Raw genomic sequence first — 20,917 nt, forward strand, 5'->3', positions numbered from 1 at the left:
CACCACACTTTCCCCCTTGGTGTCCATACGTTTGTTCTCTACATCTGTGGCTCTATTTCTGCCTTGCAAAACGGTTCATCTGTACCATTTTTCTAGATTTCACATACATGCGTTAATATACGATATTTGCTTTTCTCTTTCTGACTTAACTTCACTCTGTATAACAGTCTCTAAGTCCATCCATGTCTCTGCAAATGACCCAGTTTCGTTCCTTTTTATGGCTGAGTAATATTCCATTATATATATGTACCACACCTTCTTTATCCATTTGTCTGTCGATGGACATTTAGGTTGCTCCCATGACCTGGCTATTGTAAATAGTGCTCCAATGAACATTGGGGTGCATGTGTCTTTTGAATTATGGTTTTCTCTGGGTATATGCCCAGTAGTGGGATTGCTAAAACCAGCTGTTCTTGAAGCCAGCCTGCCCCTGGATTATTTTAAGATACTTGAGTCAATACATTTCCTTTATTGCTTAAGAGAGAGTGGATATGGTTTTTGATCCCTTGTAACAGAAGGAGTCCTAGCTGATACAGATCACAGCTGCTTCCAGAATGTGGATCTCTCCATTCTAGGGTAGGGAACCAAGCCTCACAAAGATGGGATCCTTCTTTAGGGACCCTGAGACTAACTCAATGAAAATAATTAGTCTTTTGGCAGTCAACAATTTAAAAGAGCTTCCTAAGTAGCAGATAGGAACCGGAGCTGGTACCATTTCAGGTGATTTCCAGCCTGGAGATGCTTAGTGGCCGAGGTGCACGTAGGAGACATGAAGACTTGAAGTGATGATGTAACCATAGCAATGTAAGCTAAAGCCCCAGCTACAAGGAGAGGAAGAGGAGGTGGTTTGACTTGCGGGGGTGACGGGGGGAGCTCTGGGCCCCTCTCAGATCTGTGCCCGGCGATAGGGATCCTGTTTATACCACACTTCCTGGCTTTGCTTTTCCTGAGCTAGCCTTGCACATGCAAACTTGGCCTCTTCTGTAGCTCCTTGAGCACTTTGGGGAGAAGCGTTTAAATGACACAAGTAAACATGTTGCTTTGGCACCAGAACCCAAGTGACACGGATCCAAGACTTTTCCAAAGAAAAGATTGCTGCAAAGGATGTTGCAATTCAAGACTGTATTTACATAATATTAAAAATGGTAACACATTTGAGACCACTGAGGTATAAACCTTTTATGATCCAACATACTGAATTTATCAACACAGAACCTATAATGTACAAAATAAATTAATAGGGAACCCAACAGAACATGTTAGGTTGCAAATTTACTGCTATTTATAACATGCCTGTTTTACTAGGTTCAGGTAAAATAGCAATATATATATATTTTTTTTTTTTTGGTGTAAGATGCAGATGCATAATTTGTACCAATCTCACATTATTATTTAAATCCAAAATGAAAAACTTATTACATTTTCTAGCAGATGCAGCAGAAATTAATCGTTTGAAAATAATCTCTCCCTGCTTCTCCTACTTATTTTCTCCCTAGCACCTAATACATTGTGTATGTACTTCTTCATCATTTGTCTGTCTCCCCATTAGACTGTAAGCTCCTTGAGGGCAAAGCCTCAGTCTGATTCAGTGCTATATGCCCAGCTCCTAGAATCTGACGTATAATAGGTACCCAATAAGTAAGTACTGAATGAATGAGTTTAAAACAGGCGCACATTTAGCCAATATAAAAATTGATTTCTATAACTTCATTTCACACACTGGCCCTACATGATAGGCTAAAAACGTTGGTCCTTAGTTCACACCTGATTCTCTTCCCTGACTCTCTGTGGGATAAGCCAACGTCCTGGGGTTGCTCAGCCACTTGGTAATACGGGGTTTGGGCACCACGGCTGTTGCCACCCCTTGATGTATCCCCAGGCTGGCTTTTCCCAGAGCACAGACTTGCACAGGTTGCAGGTGTGAAGCTGAAGCGAAGAGGTTAACAGGGAGAGGAGGGAGGAAGGAGGCTCATGCCAATGTCCCCCTGAATTGCTGCGTGTGACGCTCCAGCTTCTTGACCTCGGCCTGGAGGTGCCGCAAGGCGGTGGGGCTGGGATGCTGGAGTACGGCGTGCTTGGTGGCCAGCGCCAGGTCCTTGAGCAGGCTGCAGAGGCAGCTGCTGCCGCGCAAGATCTCGTTGCGCATGTCCCTCTCCTGGGTCTCCTGGCACAGCTTGTCCACCAGCTTCTGCCCGACCATGATGACCAGCTTGCTCTGCGTGATGAAGATCTCGGGGGGCTGGCTTTTGCCGAGACTGCTGTGCAACACGCCGATGGCTTTGAAGAGCGCCCCGAAATAGAGGCGGCAGTGTTCAGAAAGGGGGATTTTCTTCTCAGGGTTCTGCTGACTCAAAGCTCGGGGGCTAAGAGAGCTAGGGTTCTAGAGAAGGGAAAGGAAACGATGGATAAGAGAGAGACTCGATCGACAGGCTGTGGTTGTCTCTCTTTTCCTGTTTTTGCTCCATTTGCTGGACTTTTTGTAAGAAAAAGTACAGTTTTGTTTGGGAAGCCCCACAGTGCAACATTTGCCTAAGAAATTAATATTAAGGTTTTCAAAGCACTGTTACATGTAAATTATCTCTCAGGTATATAATTTTATATATTGCATTATACATATAAAATCATTCATATTAGATACATATAAAATCGTATTCAATCCTCTCTACAAACTGTTAGAAACCCATTCTAAGAAACTCATTGACAATGACTAAATTTATAACTTAAAAAAAAAAATGCAGAAAACTTGACGGTGAGATTTAAAACTTTACTCAAAGAACAGGTTTTAAAACATTTAAGAAACCCTTCCTAGTTCCAGTATCAGAGGTAAATCTGAATCCCCCAAATTTCCAGAAGAAATAAAAATATACTGACTTATCTGCTTTAAGATTAAAATATTTATCTTACTTGCTAATTAAAGTTTTATTTAGAATTTTACTTTCGTGAATTTTATTTTCTGGAATGTGGAACCAAAGCCTATTCACTGTTGAAAGATTGTCGGCATCAAACTTAGTGGAAATCCTACTCCAGGTAACAATCAAACGCACTGCTATATTTAAATTGGCCAACCCACAAGGACCTACTGTACAGCACGGGGAGCTCTGCTCAATATTCTATAACAACCTAAATGGGAAAAGAATTTGAAAAAGAATAGATATATGTATATGTATAACTGAATCACTGTGTACACCTGAAACTAACACAACATTGTTAATCAACTATATACTCTAATATAAAATAAAAAGTTTTTTTTTAAAAAAAAGCCCCTTTGTTAGGTTATAGGTGAGGAGACTGAGGCTTCTGGAAGAGAAGAGGCTGCCTAGGGTCACTCTATTAGCAAAATAAAAGTCTGGAGCTCTTAGCCTAGTCAGCAAGTCTGAAACTCTCATTCTTTCTATTAAACTGTGTACTCTTATCAACCTACGATCTTAAAACACCCAGCTCAGAAGCACTCAGACAGTGTTAGAGTCTGACTATGTCTCCCCAAAATTCATATCATGAAACTCTACCCCTCAGAGTGAAGTTATTGCGAGATGGGGCCTTTGGGAGGTGACCAGCATTAGATGAGGTCATATGGGTGGGCCCCCCAGGAATGGGGTTAGTGCTCTTACAAGGGTTGCCCGAGAGCTTGCTTCCACCCTCTGCTCTCTGCCAGGTGAGGATACAATGAGAAGTGGGCAGCCTGCAGCCTGGAAGAGGGCTCTCACCAGAATCTGACCCTGCTGGCACCCTGATCTTGGATTCCTAGCCTCTAGCACTGTGAGAAATAAATTTCTGTTGTTTATAAGCCACCCAGCCTATGGTACTTTGTTGTAGCAGCACAAACAGATTAAGATAGACAGGTAAAGGGAAGAAAAGACTGGGGTGCTGGTTGAGATGGACTCTCGGGGGGCAGGGAGCCCGAGAAGAATGCATCAGAGGCTAGAAACGAGGAGCAACCATCTGGACATTGGAATGTTGGCATCTTAGCTTTGGGAGTATTACCTGTAGGTAAACAAAAATGTACTATGATTTTTATTCTGGGCTGTTGGAAATCTCTGGAGGTATTTTTGGTTGTCACACTGACCAGGGAACACTACAGGCTACCAGCGGACGGGGGGCTTGGGATGCTGAACAGTCCATCCCACGCAATGAAGAACCGTCCACCTGATGGTCGGTGGTCCCCCTGCCACCCCCACTGAGAAGCAGTCAGTCTAAAGCAGGGTTTTTCCAAGGGTGATCCTTGGACCTCCAGCACCTGGGAACTTGTTAGAAAAGAAAATTCTCAGGCCCTTCCCTAGACCGACTGAATCAGAAACGCCGGGGTGGGTCCAGCCCTCTGGGTTTTAACGAGCCCTATAGGAAACTATGACACACTCTCAGGTTTTAGAACCACTGGTCCAAGGCATACTTCATGCTGAACAAAATAGCATGACTTTTGGCAATCTGACAGGCCCCAAGTTTTGGGTTTGGGGTTTGCAGAACGAAGCATCAGGACGCCTGGGTTATTATCTTAGTTGGCCTCTGAGAAGGCAAACAATCTTGTCCACATCGCTGAGTATCTCTGTCCCTTCTCGCCCACGCTGCCCTCCCACCACCCCCCAACAGCGAGGAGGTTGAATGGGTTCACTGGTTCCCAGGCTTCGGTTAGTCAAAGAAAACCTTCACCCGTCACGCCCTTTCTACCTTCCTCTTAACTTCGGTCAGCTTCATCTTTGTTTTTAAGTGATCAGCTGTTTTTACTTAAGTTAAAACTTTTAAAATTGGTAAATGGAAAACTACTATCATTTGCCACTAATAGGAGGTAACCAATGAAAAATAAGTACAATGATAACATTTTTGATTTAAAAAAAAAAGGAAGACTATCAAATGCCAAAGAGGTGTTGAAGATACACAGGCCCCAAAGCAAAATGTTTTTTCTGTTGTAATCAGAAACATTAAAAGGGAATGTCAAACAGATACACACACAGAGGGAAGATCCAGGGAAGACACAGGGAGGAGACAACCATGTACAAGCCAAGGAAAGACACCTCAGAAGAAACGAACCCCGATCTTGGATTTCTAGCCTCCGGAACTGTGAGAAAATAAATTTCTATCGTTTAAGCCAAAGGGGGAAAAATGTCAACAAGAATGTGAGTGCGTGTGACTTCACGCCTGTCAGTATCTCCTGTGATAAACTTGCAGAGCACCTAGAATTGTTTCACTGATGGTTAAAGGACCATGTTCCACATTTTGGGGCTCATTGGACTTGCTCTTCTCCAGGGTTCCTTCTACTGTAAGAAAGGAAGAACTGTCACAAAACCAAGTTTCCTCCCGTGTGGGTCAGCGCTGTAATGCTGAATTATTCACAGCAAGGAACATCTCTGGGGATAAAGCCTCTTAGCCAATCAGAAGTATTGGAGAGTCACCATCATGGCTTACCTGTGTTTCTAAGTCTTTGTTTTCATCCAACCTTTGTTCCAAGATGGGTTTTTCTTTCTCTTCTAGGCTAGGCAACTCCTGAAACATAAAATCCCTTCAAATTACCAACTAGAATGGTCCTTATACTATTAGATAGCTGTTTAAGTCCACTTTAAAACTTGAGCATTCCTCTCTATGTTTTTGTTGATGGTTCTACCTAGTGGTGACGTTTTCCAACAAAGGGGACTTCAGCAGCCCGAGGGCTGAATCTTGCCTACCAACACGGCCCAATATAATGACACACAATTTCATTGGTAAATGAAAAATATCCAAATTTCCAGCTTCTCTAGAGTGTGTTAAAGCTCTTGCACCTCCAGGCATGTCAGCAGAAAACCAAGACTGGGGCTGAAAGCGCTGAGTTATCTCCGTGACACAGGCCCCAGGTTACCTGCTGCATTTCTTGCAACTTGCAATTCTTTTTTTTTTTTTTTTTTTTTTTTTTTTTTGGCTGCATTGGGTCTTCCTTGCCACGTGTGGGCTTTCCCTAGCTGCAGCGAGCGGGGGCTACTGTTTGTTGAGGTGCACAGGCTCCTCGTTGCGGTGGCTTGTTGCGGAACACGGGCTCTTGGTGCGTGGGCTCTAGAGGGCAGGCTCAGTAGTTGTGGCTCGTGGGCTCTAGAGCACAGGCTCAGTAGTTGTGGCGCACGGACTTAGTTGCTCTGAGGCATGTGGGATCTTCCCAGACCGGGGCTCGAACCCGTGTCGCCTGCACTGGCAGGCTGATGCTTAACCACTGCGCCACCAGGGAAGCCCTGCAACTTGCATTCTCGAACTAAGGGTCTCTTTCTATAGTGTCTAGACTCGTGGAGCAAAGTATTTCTAAGAGTAACTAGAGTCTGGAGGCTGCTAGGACCATGCACAATTTGGAAGAGTGTTTACAGTTCCTCTTCTGTTTCTAAGAAACACACTGACAATGACTAAATTTATAACTGTCAAAAATGCAAAGAAACTTGATGGTGAGATGAAAAATTTTGTTCAAAGAACAGGTTTCACAAGGTTTTCAAAATCCTTTCTAATCCTAGCATCAGAGGTAAGCGCGAAACCCCCAAATTTCCAGAAGACATCCTGTCTGCCTTAATATTAAGATACATATCTTACTTCTTACTAAGAGCTCACCTAGAATTTTACTTCCATGAATTTTATTTTCTGGAAAATGGAACCCTTGTCACCCCAAAGACAATAAAACAGATTCTCATCATCTAACTTACTGGTGACCACTCCAGATAAAAATGGAAAGTCCCTTTATAGTATACCACTCTGAACTCACCTGTTCACAAACATTTGTCCTATGTTTCTTTAATAGTTCAGGAGGGTGTTCGCTTTCCCTTTGTTTCTGAAAAGGAGCATTCCTTTGGTATGATTCAGTCTCCTTTTGGGGAAGCCGGATGGATTTTGCAAGCTTAAATTCTGCATTTGGAGTCAATTGCACGGGGTCTTCCTTTTCACAGTTTGGCTTGAAAAGGAGTCTCCCATTGGCAATGACAAGGGAGGCGAACCTCTTGATGTCTTCTGGAACCATCCGCGCCGTCAGGACAAATCTCTCCAGGTCATCCAGGCTGTTTTGGACTTTGTTGGTCACAAGGACTTCCAGGGACCAATCGCAGCTCTCCAGACTTTCCTTTGTTTCAAGCAGGATTTGGTAGGAGTTGGAGATTGTCTGTAGCTGATCCCTAATTTTGGCCTGGAGTTTACTGTCGGTGAGGTTACAGGCGGTCCCACGGACGCCGCAGGCGAAATCCAGAAATTCTCTCAAGGATTCCTCTATGCGGTCGGCAGCCCTGCGGATCGCGTGGATATTGGCCTCCAGGTAGCCTCTGAACCTCCATTGCCTACTGACAAAGAGCATCAGGCCCGCGACAGAGTTGTCCACCTTGTGCTGCAGAGCTGTGACTGTCTCTTTGGCCAAGTCCAGGTCCAAGGGGAGCTCTTTGGCTGACTCCTCTGAGAAGGAGCTAGAAGAGTGGCTAGACGTGGAGGAGCAGGAGGAAAGGACACTGGCTCTGCTGTCAGAACTGGAAACGGATAAGCCGTCTGGTTCAGGAGACAGCGATGCTACCCGTCCGGAGAACCACGAGGAATTATGGTCCATGGAATTCTCTGAAGGCCCATCGGCTTTTCCCAGCTCTTTCCCAGCATGGGGGACACTGGGCATTGCTTTAGGGATGTCGTAAATGTTCAGCTTGGTGTTCTGCTGTTCCACTCGGGAGATCAGAAAGCTCGAAGGGACCTTGTAGCTGACACCTTCATCCAAAGGGAATGCATCCCTGGGTGGTGGAAAGCTATAAGAAGGAATCTCTGGAAGGCTGAGTTTTTTCTGCATGGGCACATTTTTCCACGGGTGTGGACTGAGGGTCCTTGCTCTGCTGTTCTGAGGGCTGTGAAAACTGGACATGTACCTGGGGAGAGCACGGTGCCCTGATTTTTCCACAAAGCTGCTTAGAGATGCGTTTCTTACATCAGCCTTTTCCGGAGACACTGGCGTGTCATAAATCCATTCGGATTTCTGAGGGCTTGGCAACATGTTGCAGCTGCCTCTCCTTAAGGCAATGCTTGACATCAGGGGAACACTCTGCCCCTGTGAAAAACCACACAAGGTCACCCAGTTTAGGAGCAATAAAAAGACAGTATGAGCGACTCAGGTGACACATGTGTATTATACTGAGGACCCACCAAGTGCTGGGCGCTGTGCTTCTTAAAAATCTGATCGACACTCCCCTACTCAAGCTTCTTCTGTGGGTCCCCACTGCTTTTATCACTCAAGCCCTTCACAGTCGGGCTCCAACCTCCTTTTGAGCCTCCTTGCTCTCCGCTTCTGCCACCACCCTCCTTAAAGGTCCAGCTACTCTTGCTGTTTACCTTCCCCTGAACACAGAATGCTCTCTTGAACCACTATATTTAATTTTGCCCAAACTGGTTTCTCTGCTCTAAATGTCTTCCCAGCCCCTTGCTTTCCATCTAACAAACTCCTATGCATCCTTCGTGACACTGCTGAGTTGCCACCTTGGGCACAGGTATATTTATTTACACATGTGACAAACTCCAACGATAAACATGGATTACAGATTTCAAATTAAGGCACCTCCTTTTTATACAAATAAAAACCTACCTTGATGCAACATGTCTCCAAGGTATACAATAAGAAGAAGCATTTATCTAAAGTCTACTGAGCTCATGGGACTTCCCTGGTGGCGCAGTGGTTAAGAGTTCGCCTGCCAACGCAGGGGACAGGTTTGAGCCCTGGTCGGGGAAGATCCCACATGCCGCAGAGCAACTAAGCCCGTGCGCCACAACTACTGAGCCTGCGCTCTAGAGCCCGCGAGCCACAACTGCTGAAGCCCACACGCCACAGCTACAGAAGCCCGCGCGCCTAGAGCCCGTGCTCCGCAGCAGGAGAAGCCACCGCAACGAGAAGCCCGTGCACCGCAGCGAAGAGTAGCCCCCGCTCACCACAATTAGAGAAAGCCCGCCCGCAGCAATAAAGACCCAACGCAGCCATAAATAAATAAGTAAGTTAATTACTTAAAATAAATAAATAAAACAAAATAAAATAAAGTCTACTGAGCTCTTGCTCTGTGCCAAGCACTGTACTAGGTCCTTTGCAGGGATTATGTCAATTGTCACATAAGTTTGTAATAAGAAAAGGGGGCATATGGAAGTCAAAGGATGTATCTAAACCACATAGCTTGTTCTGCTCCTGAACACCACTGCAGTTACAAGTTTTGCCTCCAGTGAAGTAAGTTCTGCTATGAGGGATTTGTGTTCCTAATTTTGACCAAGCAAACAACATTTCCCAGAGGCCGTTCAGGTTTGCATAGCCTCGGATCTCAGCGCCCGTCATACTTACGTTTGGTTGGCTAGCAGGGGGACCAAGTGCTGCTTTTGGGGGGCTGGCGGGGATGTCATATAGCTGCTGCTGCTTCCCTGGCTCCTGGGGAAAGACCACAAAGAAGGACAACTTGAACTTTTCCCTCCTGATGGCTGCACATCACAAACTCTCTCCACTCCAGTGTTTCTTTTTTTTTCCCAAATGAAAACACAAATCACTGAAGACTTGGGGGATTTCAGTCATGATGCTTTTATGGTGGAAGTGTGTGCTCTACTGGGTATATTTTCAACAATGGACTCTGTGCTTTAGAAAAGGCGACTTCTCGATTGAAGGTGGGGACAAACTATAGAGAGAATTAGCTGCGGTTGCAGGTAAAAACAGTAGTTCATTTCCTCCTGTTATTTCACCTTAAGATTGAATTAAAGAAGAATAAATATAAGATTGGGACTTACTATGTCTTTTATCTTTCTTGTTTTTCTCAGCAGAAATTTTCCTGTGCTTGTAACTCATGTATTCATCCTGCAAATACTTACTGAGTGCCTACTAACGACTACACACTGAACCATATGACATATACACACCCAGTAATGAGCAAAAGACATGGCGCCTCTACAGATAATAGGCTTTTTTTGGGTGCAACAATTAGGAAATACATATTTTAGGATAAGAAAGACAGGTTCCATGTTCCAAAGCGAGGTGAGAGAGCACCAAAACAGGTTTTGCAAAGAAAGAGAGAAAAAGCTGGAATTTGGAGAGGGGGTTTCTTTGGAGCGAGCTGGGCTGTGAGTGTCCTGCTCTCCCCTTCTCAGTGGGGGGAGGAAAGGATGCTTTTCACTCCCTTCAAGCCAAGTGGAAAGTGCCCCAAGGGACCTTCCGAGATTTGAGCTGTGCCACCTGAGCCTGGGGTCATGCTGCACAGTGTCTAACTCTGCCTGAGATAAGTTAAAGGTGAGAATCTTCTGACAAAGCCCAGGGTGGTGACTGGGCTGAGGGGGTCTGTTCTCAGGGCGGGGACCAGGGGGAGCAAAGGGAAGCCCCTGCCTTGGCATAACATTTAAAGGTGCACCAACAAACTCAGTGTCTAAGGTAAATAATATTTTAACGCAATACACTTTAAAATCGCAATTGATGTGAAAAAATCGTGATGAACAAAATATCAACATTTTGAATAAAGAAATGATCCACAGGGCCGGGACGAGGGCGAGGCAAGTGAAGTGAGTCTTGCAAATGTGTCTTTGTTTAAAACTTTGGGGGAGAAAGTGCCCCATTCTCCATTCCCCACCCACCCCCCCGTCCTGGCCCTGGGGTCCATTGCGGCTGAGGGAGCCCTTGCGTTCTCTGTGGACCAGACGTGAGCTGCATGGGAGCTGAAGCCAGGCCGAGAGGGTGAGAGCATCTCAGGAGGGTGAGTCTGGAGATGACCGGCTGCCTGGAGCTCAGGGAGGAACCTTCAGCCACCGGCCGGAGGAGAAGCATCTGCCCACCCTGTGCAACTTGCAGGTAAGAGATACCCAGCATGGGACTTCCCTGGTGGTCCAGTGATTAGGACTCCAGACTCTCACTGCTGAGAGCCCAGCTTCAATCCCTGGTTGGGAACTGAGATCTCACAAGCCACGCAGCCAAAAAAAAAAGAGAGAGAGAGAGATACCTGGGAATCGGGGGAGGCGGGGAGGGGTTGGCATTCGCAAAAATGTCCCCGAAGAGAAAGAATCAGCCTGCAGTGCTCACTACCTCCATGGGGTAACACTGCGACATCCCTCCCACAGAACCAGGCATGTGGGACCTTTCCACCTCTGCCCTCCCTCCCTGCTTCCCCTCAGCCCCGCAGGAGCCTGAGGTCACCCAGTGAGAAGGAACCCGAGGTAGGGAACTAGCAGGGAATCCAGCCAGCCCTCCGTCCCTGCAGCAGGAGCCCAGGCCCTGCAAACAAGCTGAGAGAGCAGGAGCTTTCACTTTAAATATAGTAGGAACTTTGGGTACTGCTTGCACTGAGCATTAAATTCCTCCATTGAGACTTCTTATTACCTGTGAGTGACCAGGAAGTCACAGAGCAGGCCTGAATTTTTATTTAGACTAGAGCTGTGGCCTTTAGCCCTGGCTGTGCTCCAGAACCATCTGGGAGCTTTAAAATTACTGCTGCCCGGGGCCCACCCAGACCTCAAACATCAGCGCCTCTGGGTGTGGTTCCAGGAAGCAGGAGTGGGTGAAGCACCCAGGCCATTCCGATGTGCATTGATGGGCAGGGGAGAACACAGCCACGGGGCAATTTTGATGGGCTAGGAAGTGAGTGAAGTTGTTTTCTGATTACACGAAGCATGTCTTACAGAAGTGATGTACTAGTAACATTCAAATAAGTTAAAAAAAAAACCCAAACCTAAAATTTCCTCCCCCAGAGATAATCAATGTTAAGATAACCAATGATAATGTTAAGACTGTGATGTGGGACTTCCCTGGTGGCGCAATGGCTAAGAATCCACCTGCCAGTGCAGGGGACATGGGTTCGAGCCCTGGTCCAGGAAGATCCCACATGCCACGGAGCAGCTAAGCCCCTGCGCCACAACTACTGAAGCCCACACACTCTAGGGCAAGTGTGCTGCAACTAATGAGCCCGCGTGCTGCAACTACTGAAGCCCACATACCTAGAGCCCGTGCTCCACAACAAGAGAAGCCACCACAATGAGAAGCCCGCGCACAGCAACGAAGACCTAACGCAGCCAAAAATAAATGAATTTAAAAAAAAAACACTGATGAATGAAATCAAAGATGACATAAACAGATAGAGAAATATACTATGTTCTTGGATTGGAGGAATCAATATTGTGAAAATGACTATACTACCCAAAGCAATCTACAGATTCAATGCAATCCCTATCGAACTACCAATGGCATTCTTCACAGAATTAGAACAAAAAACTTTACAATTCATATGGAAACACAAAACACCCCAAATAGCCAAGGCAATCTTGAGAAAGAAAAACGTAGTTGGAGGGATCAGGCTCCCCAACCTCAAACTATACCACAAAGCTACAGTAATCAAGACAGTATGCTGGGAAAACTGGATAGCTACATGTAAAAGAATGAAATTAGAACACTACCTAACACCACACACAAAAATAAACTCCAAATGGATTAAAGACTTAAATGTAAGACCAGAAACTATAAAACTCTTAGAGGAAAACATAGGAAAAACACTCTTTGACATAAACCACAGCAGATCTTTTTTGACCCACCTCCTAGAGTCATGGAAAGAAAAACAGAAATAACCAAATGGGACTTAATTAAACTTAAAAACTTTTGCACAGCAAAGGAAATCATAAACAAGACAAAAAGACAACCCTCAGAATGGGAGAAAATATTTGCAAATAAAACAACAGACAAAGGATTAATCTCCAAAATATACAAAGAGCTCATGGAGCTCAATATCAAAAAGACAAACAATCCAGTTAAAAAATGGGTGGAAGACCTAAATAGACTTTTCACCAAGGAAGACATACAGATGGCCAAGAGACACATGGAAAGATTCTCAGCATCACTAATTATTAGAGAAATGCAAATCAAAACTACAATGAGGTATCACCTCACCTATTTACAATAGCCAGGACATGGAAGCAACCTAAGTGTCCATCAACAGATGAATGGATAAAGAAGATGTGGCACATATATACAATGGAATATTACTCAGCCATAAAAAGAAATGAAATTGAGTTACTTGTAGTGAGGTGGATGGACCTAGAGTCTGTCATACAGAGTGAAATAAGTCAGAAAGAGAAGAGCAAATACCGTATGCTAACACATATATATGGAATCTTAAAGAAAAAAAGGTACCGATGAACCTAGTTACAGGGCAGGAATAAAGATGTAGACATAGAGAATGGACTTGAGGACATGGGGGGCGGGGGGAGGGGGAAGCTGGGGTGAAGTGAGAGTAGCAGTGACATATATACACTACGGAATATAAAACAGCTATTGGGAAGCAGCCTCATAGCACAGGGAGATGAGCTCGGTGCTTTGTGACCACCTAGAGGGGTCGGATAGGGAGGGTGGGAGGGAGGCTCTAGAGGGAGGGGACATGGGGATATATGTATGCATATGGCTGATTCACTCTGTTGTACAACAGAACTAACACAGTATTGTGAAGCAATTATACTCCAATAAAGATCTATTAAAAAAAAAAAAAAAAAAAGACTCCTCACTCCCACTGCAGGGGAACTAAGATCACGCCTGCCAAAATAAAAGTGCTTTGGAAACCGAAAAAAAACAAAAAAGTGCAGATGTTTGTGTGTGCACATATGCGTGGATATGAAGTATCTATTACAAATGAAAAGTAAAAAAGTTTTAAATATTCAGAATTCAAATAGTAGTAATGTTCTCCTGAGCAGGTCTGGGCTCCCTGGGCACAAAGCTGGTTTCTGAGTGGTGATGTGTCCTTTGCAGTCAGGACTGATGCTCCAGGAGATATCTCAGTGGTAACGCTGAAATGCAGGGTCTGCATGACCCTGAGACCCCACGATGGATGGAGAGGTGTGGGAAGAGCAGGGCCACGGATGAGGCTCACCTTTAGGGCTGGGAGGCAGCGGCTCTGGGCAGGCACATCGTACACCTGGCAAGGCAGAGCTGGCAACGAGGTCCGAGCAGGTCTGGGAATTGTGAAGAGGGCCTTGGGGAGAAAAAGAAGAGTTGAGGGAAAGAAACGTCAACGCTGAGTCCACGGGTCATGAGACAGCAAAGGCAGCTCTGACACGATGGGACGTTCTCTGGGCACCTCTAATTGGAGGCCCTTCGCTCTGAGACTGGGAACAGCAGGACGCTGCTGGGGAGGTCCATGGTGGAGGGCAGTCTTCCTCACATGCCGGCCCACAGCTGCCGGCATCAGCCTCACCTGGGAAGCAGGTTGGAATGCAGATTCCTGGGCTCCGAGTCCGTTGTAAGGAATTTCTGAGTCTTGATGGAGAAACTGCAAAACTGCAGTATCATCAAGTTTCCCGGGTGATTCTGATGTTCTCTAGGGATCCCAGGCCGTGATTCGAATGCTGGGTTATTAATATTTGTCTAATGATGCTGAGGATGCAGCCATGAATGAGGCAGGCACGGGGGCTTTATAGGTGCTACCCGATCCTCCGCTCTGTGATCCCCTTCACTGCCACAGATTAGTAAACCGGACTTGGTCCCTGCTGGTCTTCGGCTGATCTGTCTAGGACAAACTCAGCAATGGTTCCCCATTACGCTCTGGGATAATTCCAAGCTGCTTGCAGGCCATGCCCTGCCCAACCCCAGGCACTACGCATGGTGTGTCCCCAGCTGTCAGCCATCACCTTCCTTCCTCCCTGCCCACCCCCCTCCTTACTGGAACACACCGAGCTCCCTCCCACCGCAGAGCCTGTCCAAATGCAGTTCCACTGCTTACCACTCCCCAGTCACCACAGGTCCATTTTATTTATGCACCTGACTTTGTGGGTCACACTTGCCCAAGAGACAACCTACAGACTACAAGGGGACTTTCCTGTGTTAGGAATTTTAGGTGGAAAGAAGTCAGTTCAAAAATGCCCAGTGTTTCTTGGAAAATGTAGATGGCAATCAGTTAAGGAACCTGTTCTGAGAAACGTGGTTTTGAAAGGTTTGTAGGACAGAAGGAAACTCCAGTTCCAGAACTAGAGGGTCTAAAAGCAATTTCATCAGGAAATCTAACCTTTTTACTTGAAATACAAAAGATTACCCTCTCTGAATTTAAACCAAAATCAAATACCTTCTTTGTATGGTCATTTTATTCTATTATTTTTTTTTAAGAGAGGCCGGCATGTTATTTAAGGAAGTTGGAATAAAAAGTAAAACAAAGCTCAAGATAGTGGTTACCCTGTGGGGAAGTGGCTGGGAGAGGTGGGAGGGGGCTTCTGGGATGCTAGTTTCATTCTTTTTCTAGATCCGGATACTAGCGACTGAACGATGTACGCTTAGGATCTATAGGTTAAACTTCAATAAAACAAAATAGATAGTGTCAGCCACAGAGCCAGGTGAACAAGATCGAGGGTAGGCCAAGGGCTCTGCCTTGTGTGTTGGCAGCCCAGGGGTGTAGACAGAGACAGACACAACAAAGAAACTTTGGTCTCTGGTATTCATCAGCGTGTGACCCTGGATGGGCCTTTACCTCCCTCGGAATCAACTTCCTCATTTGTAAAGCGAAGAGTTGTTCTAATCTACACGGGTCTCTTCCAGCTAGAAAGATGGAGAATCCCTTATTAGGACAACTTGAGACAAGTGACATATTTCTACCTTCTTGGTTTTTAATTTTTGGCCAACCTTCATCTAGCGATACTCAACCCAGGGAATCTCTGAAATGGGTCCCCCGGGCCGTGTGCCAACCCTGTGAACCACCCATCGGAAAACAGCTCAAAGCTAGTGGCTGGACGTGCTTGGTTTTACCAATGTCCACTTCTGCTCAGAATGTAGTATTTTCTCGGCGGTCTCAGACTCAAGGCTCACCGCTAGATTACCGGAACGGGGAGAAGATGTCTGCCTTTTCTGTGAATCAGAAGGTTCTTAACTGATTATCATCTTGCATTCTTCTAGCTCCTTCCTTCTTGTAGTAGAGGAAGAAGCAAAATTATTCAGAATCACCAAAAGATACAACTTGGGGTGAACTTAGAAATGATGGAGCCCCACCCTCTCTTGATACAGAGCAAGAAAGAGAGGTACAGAGGGGTGCTGGGATGTCTCCAATCACCCAGCATAGCTGTGGCTGCGAGGTGAACTTAGAAATGATGGAGTCCCACCCTCTCTTGATACAGAGGGGTGCTGGGATGTCTCCAATCACCCAGCATAGCTGTGGCTGCCCCAAAAGCCAAGTGAACCTGGACTCCTGATTTCTAAGCCACAGATGGCATCTCTTGCTTTAAAAGACTCCCAAGCACGGAGAAGGCAATAAAAAAGGGAAGCGGGAGGGAGCAAAAATATAGACAGGGCAGCGATGGAGGGCACTTAAGCAGGAATGAAAGGCAGGAAAGTTCCCCAGGTGTTTCACTGGGGCCACAGCAAGACCTGCTTGAGTGGTGAGGAGTCCCTCGCTTCTAAATTCCCCTTTGGCAGCTGTGGTTTCTGTCCATGGCCGCAGCCTGCACCAGTGAGAGCTCCACGCTTCATGTCAAGGACAAATGTTACAGCTAATGCCCTGGCCCTTTTCTGAGTTAGGACGGTAAACTCATCATCTCTCCTTTCATACCACTGTCAGTCTAGAAGTTGACAGTGAGTCCACGGTTGTGAAGCCTTAGGTTGGATCTGGTCGTTTCATTCATTCCGTAAATATTTACGGCGAACCTTGCAGGAGCCTGGCACTGTGCTGGGGGGTTTGGGATCCCCAGTGAACAGTGGACATTGAAGCTGCTGTCCTTTTAGGGGGCCTTTGATTTTTTTTTTTTTGTTCCTTTTAGTGGCTTTGAAAAGCAACTCAATTAACTTCAGCTCAGGTCACTTGTTCTCAGAGAAGCCAGCACCGAGTCAGCTGCTCAGATGACAGCTGAGCGTGCCAGGCCTAGATCTGGGCCAGTTGTTCCCGAAAAGTGACTTGGGGTCCCCCTCACGGATGGCTGCTGGAGACTCAGCTGCCTCCTTCTGGTGTTTGCAGCCAGTGCCTACGAGTGGCAGCTGTTCTGTGTAACAGCTGGTTCTCTGCCTGGCAGCCCCGGGGAGCTAGGAAATCTGAAGTACTCAAAACCTCTTAAGGAATCAACACCTTCTTGTCTGAAGAAGCTAGTGTGGAAGAGGCCTGCATGGTAGGTGGGATGTTGCTCGGGGGGCTGGGGGGTGGGGGCCAGCACATACATGGGAGGAGTGGTCTTTCCTGGACACGGACCTCGCCGGGACTTCCATGCAGAGCTGGGGTCGGGTGGGGTGTGTCATCTGAGCTGAAAGCAAAGTGTGTGATGGCAGGAAATGCCTGCAGTGACTGAAGACCATGGAAATCTGTTCTACATTCTTAACACTTCATGAAGGCCAGGGCTTGGGGAAAAACAGTGCATTATTTTTCTCTTCTTTTAATTCCTTTCCTTCTTTAAAAAAAAAAAGTTTCATTCTGCATTTACTGAGCACGTCTTTTCCTCTGTTTTTAAAAAATTGTTATTTAAAAAAATTACAGATGTTAACACATGCTCTACGTAACGCACAAATCAACTTCCTAGTCTCTTTGTTCATTAAATATTTATCAAGTACTCACCCCATGCCAGGCATGGTCCCAGATGCTGGGGACACAGGAGCGAATAAAATAAAGGTCCCTGCTTAATGCCTTCTTTCACTTTCTCCTTAACCAGGTCCACTTCCTAAGGGTAATCACTGTTGGTGTGTATTCTTTTCAATGCACACATACACACACAATTTTTTTTTTGAGTTTTTCTTTGTTAGGTTGGTTTTTATTTAAATGGCTCTTTCTCCCCACTTATAAATACCTTAGAGGACTGCTTCATCTTTTTTCACAACTGCACAGTAGCTCATCATAGGGTTATGCCGAAATTTATGTAACAAATACCCCATGAATACACACACATTTAGGCATCTTGGATTTTTCCCTGTAACAAATAATGCTATAGTGCCTATGGTCTCCTCATCCAGATATATTTCTGCCTTCTTGTATATTTCTGCAGCAATTCTGGAAGTAAAGTTTCTGGATTGAAAGGAATACATATTTTAAATCTGATGAGTGATTTCTTGCCTTTGACCCATGGAAATTCAACCCCTCCGTTTACCACTAGCCATCCTAGTGTTCCTGGTGTAAAAGAAGACCACTATGAATGTTGAGATGCTTTCACACACAGCTTGACTAAGCATTTAGTTTCCTGCAAAGTGTGGGTGTCTTGGCGAGCCAGGAACCGCCAGGGTACCCCGAGTGCTAATGACGACCAAAGTGGGAGCCAAACACAAGCTCATCCACTCACCCCGGCCATCTGGTTCTCATCTTGTACGGTTTTTTTTGTTGTTGTTTTGTTTGTTTGTTTGTTTGCGTTACGCGGGCCTCTCACTGCTGTGGCCTCTCCCGTGGCGGAGCGCAGGCTCCGGACGCGCAGGCTCAGCGGCCACGGCTCACGGGCCCAGCCGCTCCGCGGCACGTGGGATCCTCCCGGACGGGGGCACGAACCCGCGTCCCCTGCACCGGCAGGCGGACTCTCCACCGCTGCGCCACCAGGGAAGCCCCCATCTTGCACGTTTGATCTCCTGATGGACACGCACGATTCGAGGGTAGTTAAGCCCCTGGGTGCTACCTACCCCTTGACCTATTTCTTCTGTCTGGAAACAGGCTTACCTGCTTTGGAAAGCTTAGAGTCTTTTCACAGACGATTCTGGCGCTGGCAGGTGGGTCAGGGACTTCATAGACTTGGATTGTGGGAGGCGGAGGCCCCTCCACCCAGGTCTTCATCTGCTCGTACACAGGGCCTGGAGATGAGGGCTTGAGCACGGCGGGCGCTTCATGGGTCTCCCGGGAGCTGGTGGAAGCATCTTCCGGGCCTCTCAGGAAAGGGGGACAGGGCCTGTCGGCGGGGGCCTCCACGAGGATTTCAAGGCGGTTGGCGGGGGCCAGGCCTTGCCTCCCGTGAAGCAAACACTTCCACCAGCCCTCGCTTTCTGGCACATTTTGTTCCAGAATGGTCAGGATGTCTCCTCTGCAGAAAGCCAGCTCATCGGCGCAGTCGGGGTGGTTGTCATAAAGTGCCCTGGCCAAGAGCATCTGGGGGCAGGGGCGAAAGAATTCACGGTCATTATCATTGCCAATGACCACTGCAGCCATACCACTCGCTTAGCACCCAGTCACAGCTGCTCATTTATCTTGTTTCCTTGACCCCAGAGGCCTTTGTCCCTGCTGTTTGCCTGATTTATTTCTACCCATCCTTGGGGAGTTGTGGGGCGTGGTGTCAGGTGAAATGTCAGATCCTCCGGGAAGTATTACCTCCACCCTGAGACCAGGTCCAGTCTCTCCCCTCTCATGGTCCTGATCTAATTTATGACCCCCGTAGTTATATGGTAGAGGGCAGCCTAGCACGGACATGGGTTGAAATCCTGACTCTGTGACTTCCTAGCTGTGTGCCCTTGAGTAAATTAGCTACTCTCTTTGGGCCTCAGTTTCCTTGTCCGTAAAATGGGAATAATAGTACCATCTACCTGATGGCGTTATTGTGAGAATTTAATGGGTTGGTAAGTGTAGAAAGCTCATTGAACAGTGCCTGGCATTTGCTAAGTGCTCAGTAAAGCTTGGCTGTAAAGTGTCAGAATGATTCTACTGCTCTTTGCCTCGTTATTTTTCTCCTGACTGGAACTGGAAATTCCATGACTTCTGGGACCAGATCTCACTCGATTTGCTGCTTTCTCCCCAGCATCAAGCACGTACCCAGGCGCACAGGCAAGGCTCCATCAATGTTCATTTATTCACGTGCAATGAAACAAAGACGCGGGGGGTGAGTGACTAGTCTGTACAGCCAGGATCAAAACAGGGGCAGTCTCCTAATTCTCAGACCCATGCTCTTTCTGTAAGCCACACAGTCCTCCAAAAAAAGAAAAACCACCCGTTGTAACGACAGCAATGGTAAAACCCCTTCTTACTGGAATTTTCTGCTGTAAATAAATGAATGCAGTTTGTTTCTGTGGGTTTTAAAGTAATCGCCTCCTTCCCTTATTATATCAATGCAATACAGAAAAATTAGGAAATGTAGAGAAACAAAAAGAAGAAAATGAAAATTACCTACAATCCCACCACTCAGAGGTAACTATTTACACCATTTGGTATTCATCCTTCCGGCTGCCTTTTTAAAAAAATCAGATTTAGTTAATTATACCTTTTATACCCACTAGCCCCTAATATATACAGTTTATAAATAAAGCTAAAACGACCAACCCTTCCATTACATTGGTTGAGAACTGATGCAGTTTCTTTTTGCATGATAATGTTTTTATTTTCTGTCACAAAAATGGAATTGGATGGCCAACTGCTGAAAAATACCATCTTAAACCCACAATCAGGTCTGTGGATTTGGGGAAACACATGTATGTATATCTGAGAAGACTAAGTAGAATCAAATCCTCCTTGCAGCCAAATAGGCACTGAAAATCCTCCATAAAATTTACAGCAGCTGAGATCCTAGGAGATCACGCACATTTTTGTACATGAACCTTTTTTTCCTTGCTACAAAAGTGATGAAAGTTCATAAAAGAAAGAATACAAAATAATGATAAGAAAAGAGAAAAAACCAAAAACACCTACAGTGCCACCATCCACAGGTCACTACTGTTATTTCTTTGGTTGTGTCTTTCCAGACCTTTTCTTGAACCTACATGTCCATATACATACCTAGAGTAACAATTATATTTTAACCTAGGGGCAGGACAGGAATAAAGACGCAGACATAGAGAATGGACTTGAGGACACGGGGAGGGGGAAGGGTAAGCTGGGATGAAGTGAGAGAGTGGCATGGACATATATACACTACTAAATGTAAAATAGATAGCTAGGGGGAAGCAGCCGCATAGCACAGGGAGATCAGCTTGGTGCTTTGTGACCACCTGGAGGGGTGGGATAGGGAGGGTGGGAGGGAGGGAGACGCAAGAAGGAAGAGACATGGGAACATGTGTATATGTATAACTGATTCACTTTGTTATAAAGCAGAAACTAACACACCATTGTAA

The 20,917-nt window shown here is 46.0% G+C and overlaps 1 protein-coding gene across 5 annotated transcripts in view; it reads right to left on the minus strand.

The window, feature by feature from the left end:
• Positions 1–1,418: 1,418 nt before the first annotated feature.
• CASS4 (Cas scaffold protein family member 4) overlaps positions 1,419–20,917 on the minus strand; it is a 39,809-nt gene continuing 20,310 nt past the window's right edge. For 2 of the 5 annotated variants that reach the window (XM_007104816.4, XM_007104817.4), the window contains exons 2-7: positions 18,546–18,968; positions 13,818–13,919; positions 9,281–9,364; positions 6,704–8,011; positions 5,398–5,475; positions 1,428–2,380 (exon numbers count right to left, since the gene is read on the minus strand). In XM_007104816.4, coding sequence (XP_007104878.2) covers positions 1,970–2,380; positions 5,398–5,475; positions 6,704–8,011; positions 9,281–9,364; positions 13,818–13,919; positions 18,546–18,968 — 2,406 coding nt within the window. In that variant the 3' untranslated portion in view covers positions 1,428–1,969. Of the gene's footprint in view, positions 2,381–5,397; positions 5,476–6,703; positions 8,012–9,280; positions 9,365–13,817; positions 13,920–18,545; positions 19,029–19,976; positions 20,038–20,917 lie in introns of those variants that run through there. The other 3 variants (XM_007104818.4, XM_024128533.3, XM_028499334.2) reach the window with 3 other exon arrangements.

This window comes from Physeter macrocephalus, chromosome 14, assembly GCF_002837175.3.
Source record: "Physeter macrocephalus isolate SW-GA chromosome 14, ASM283717v5, whole genome shotgun sequence".
In the NCBI taxonomy this organism is placed as follows: Eukaryota; Metazoa; Chordata; class Mammalia; order Artiodactyla; family Physeteridae; genus Physeter; species Physeter macrocephalus.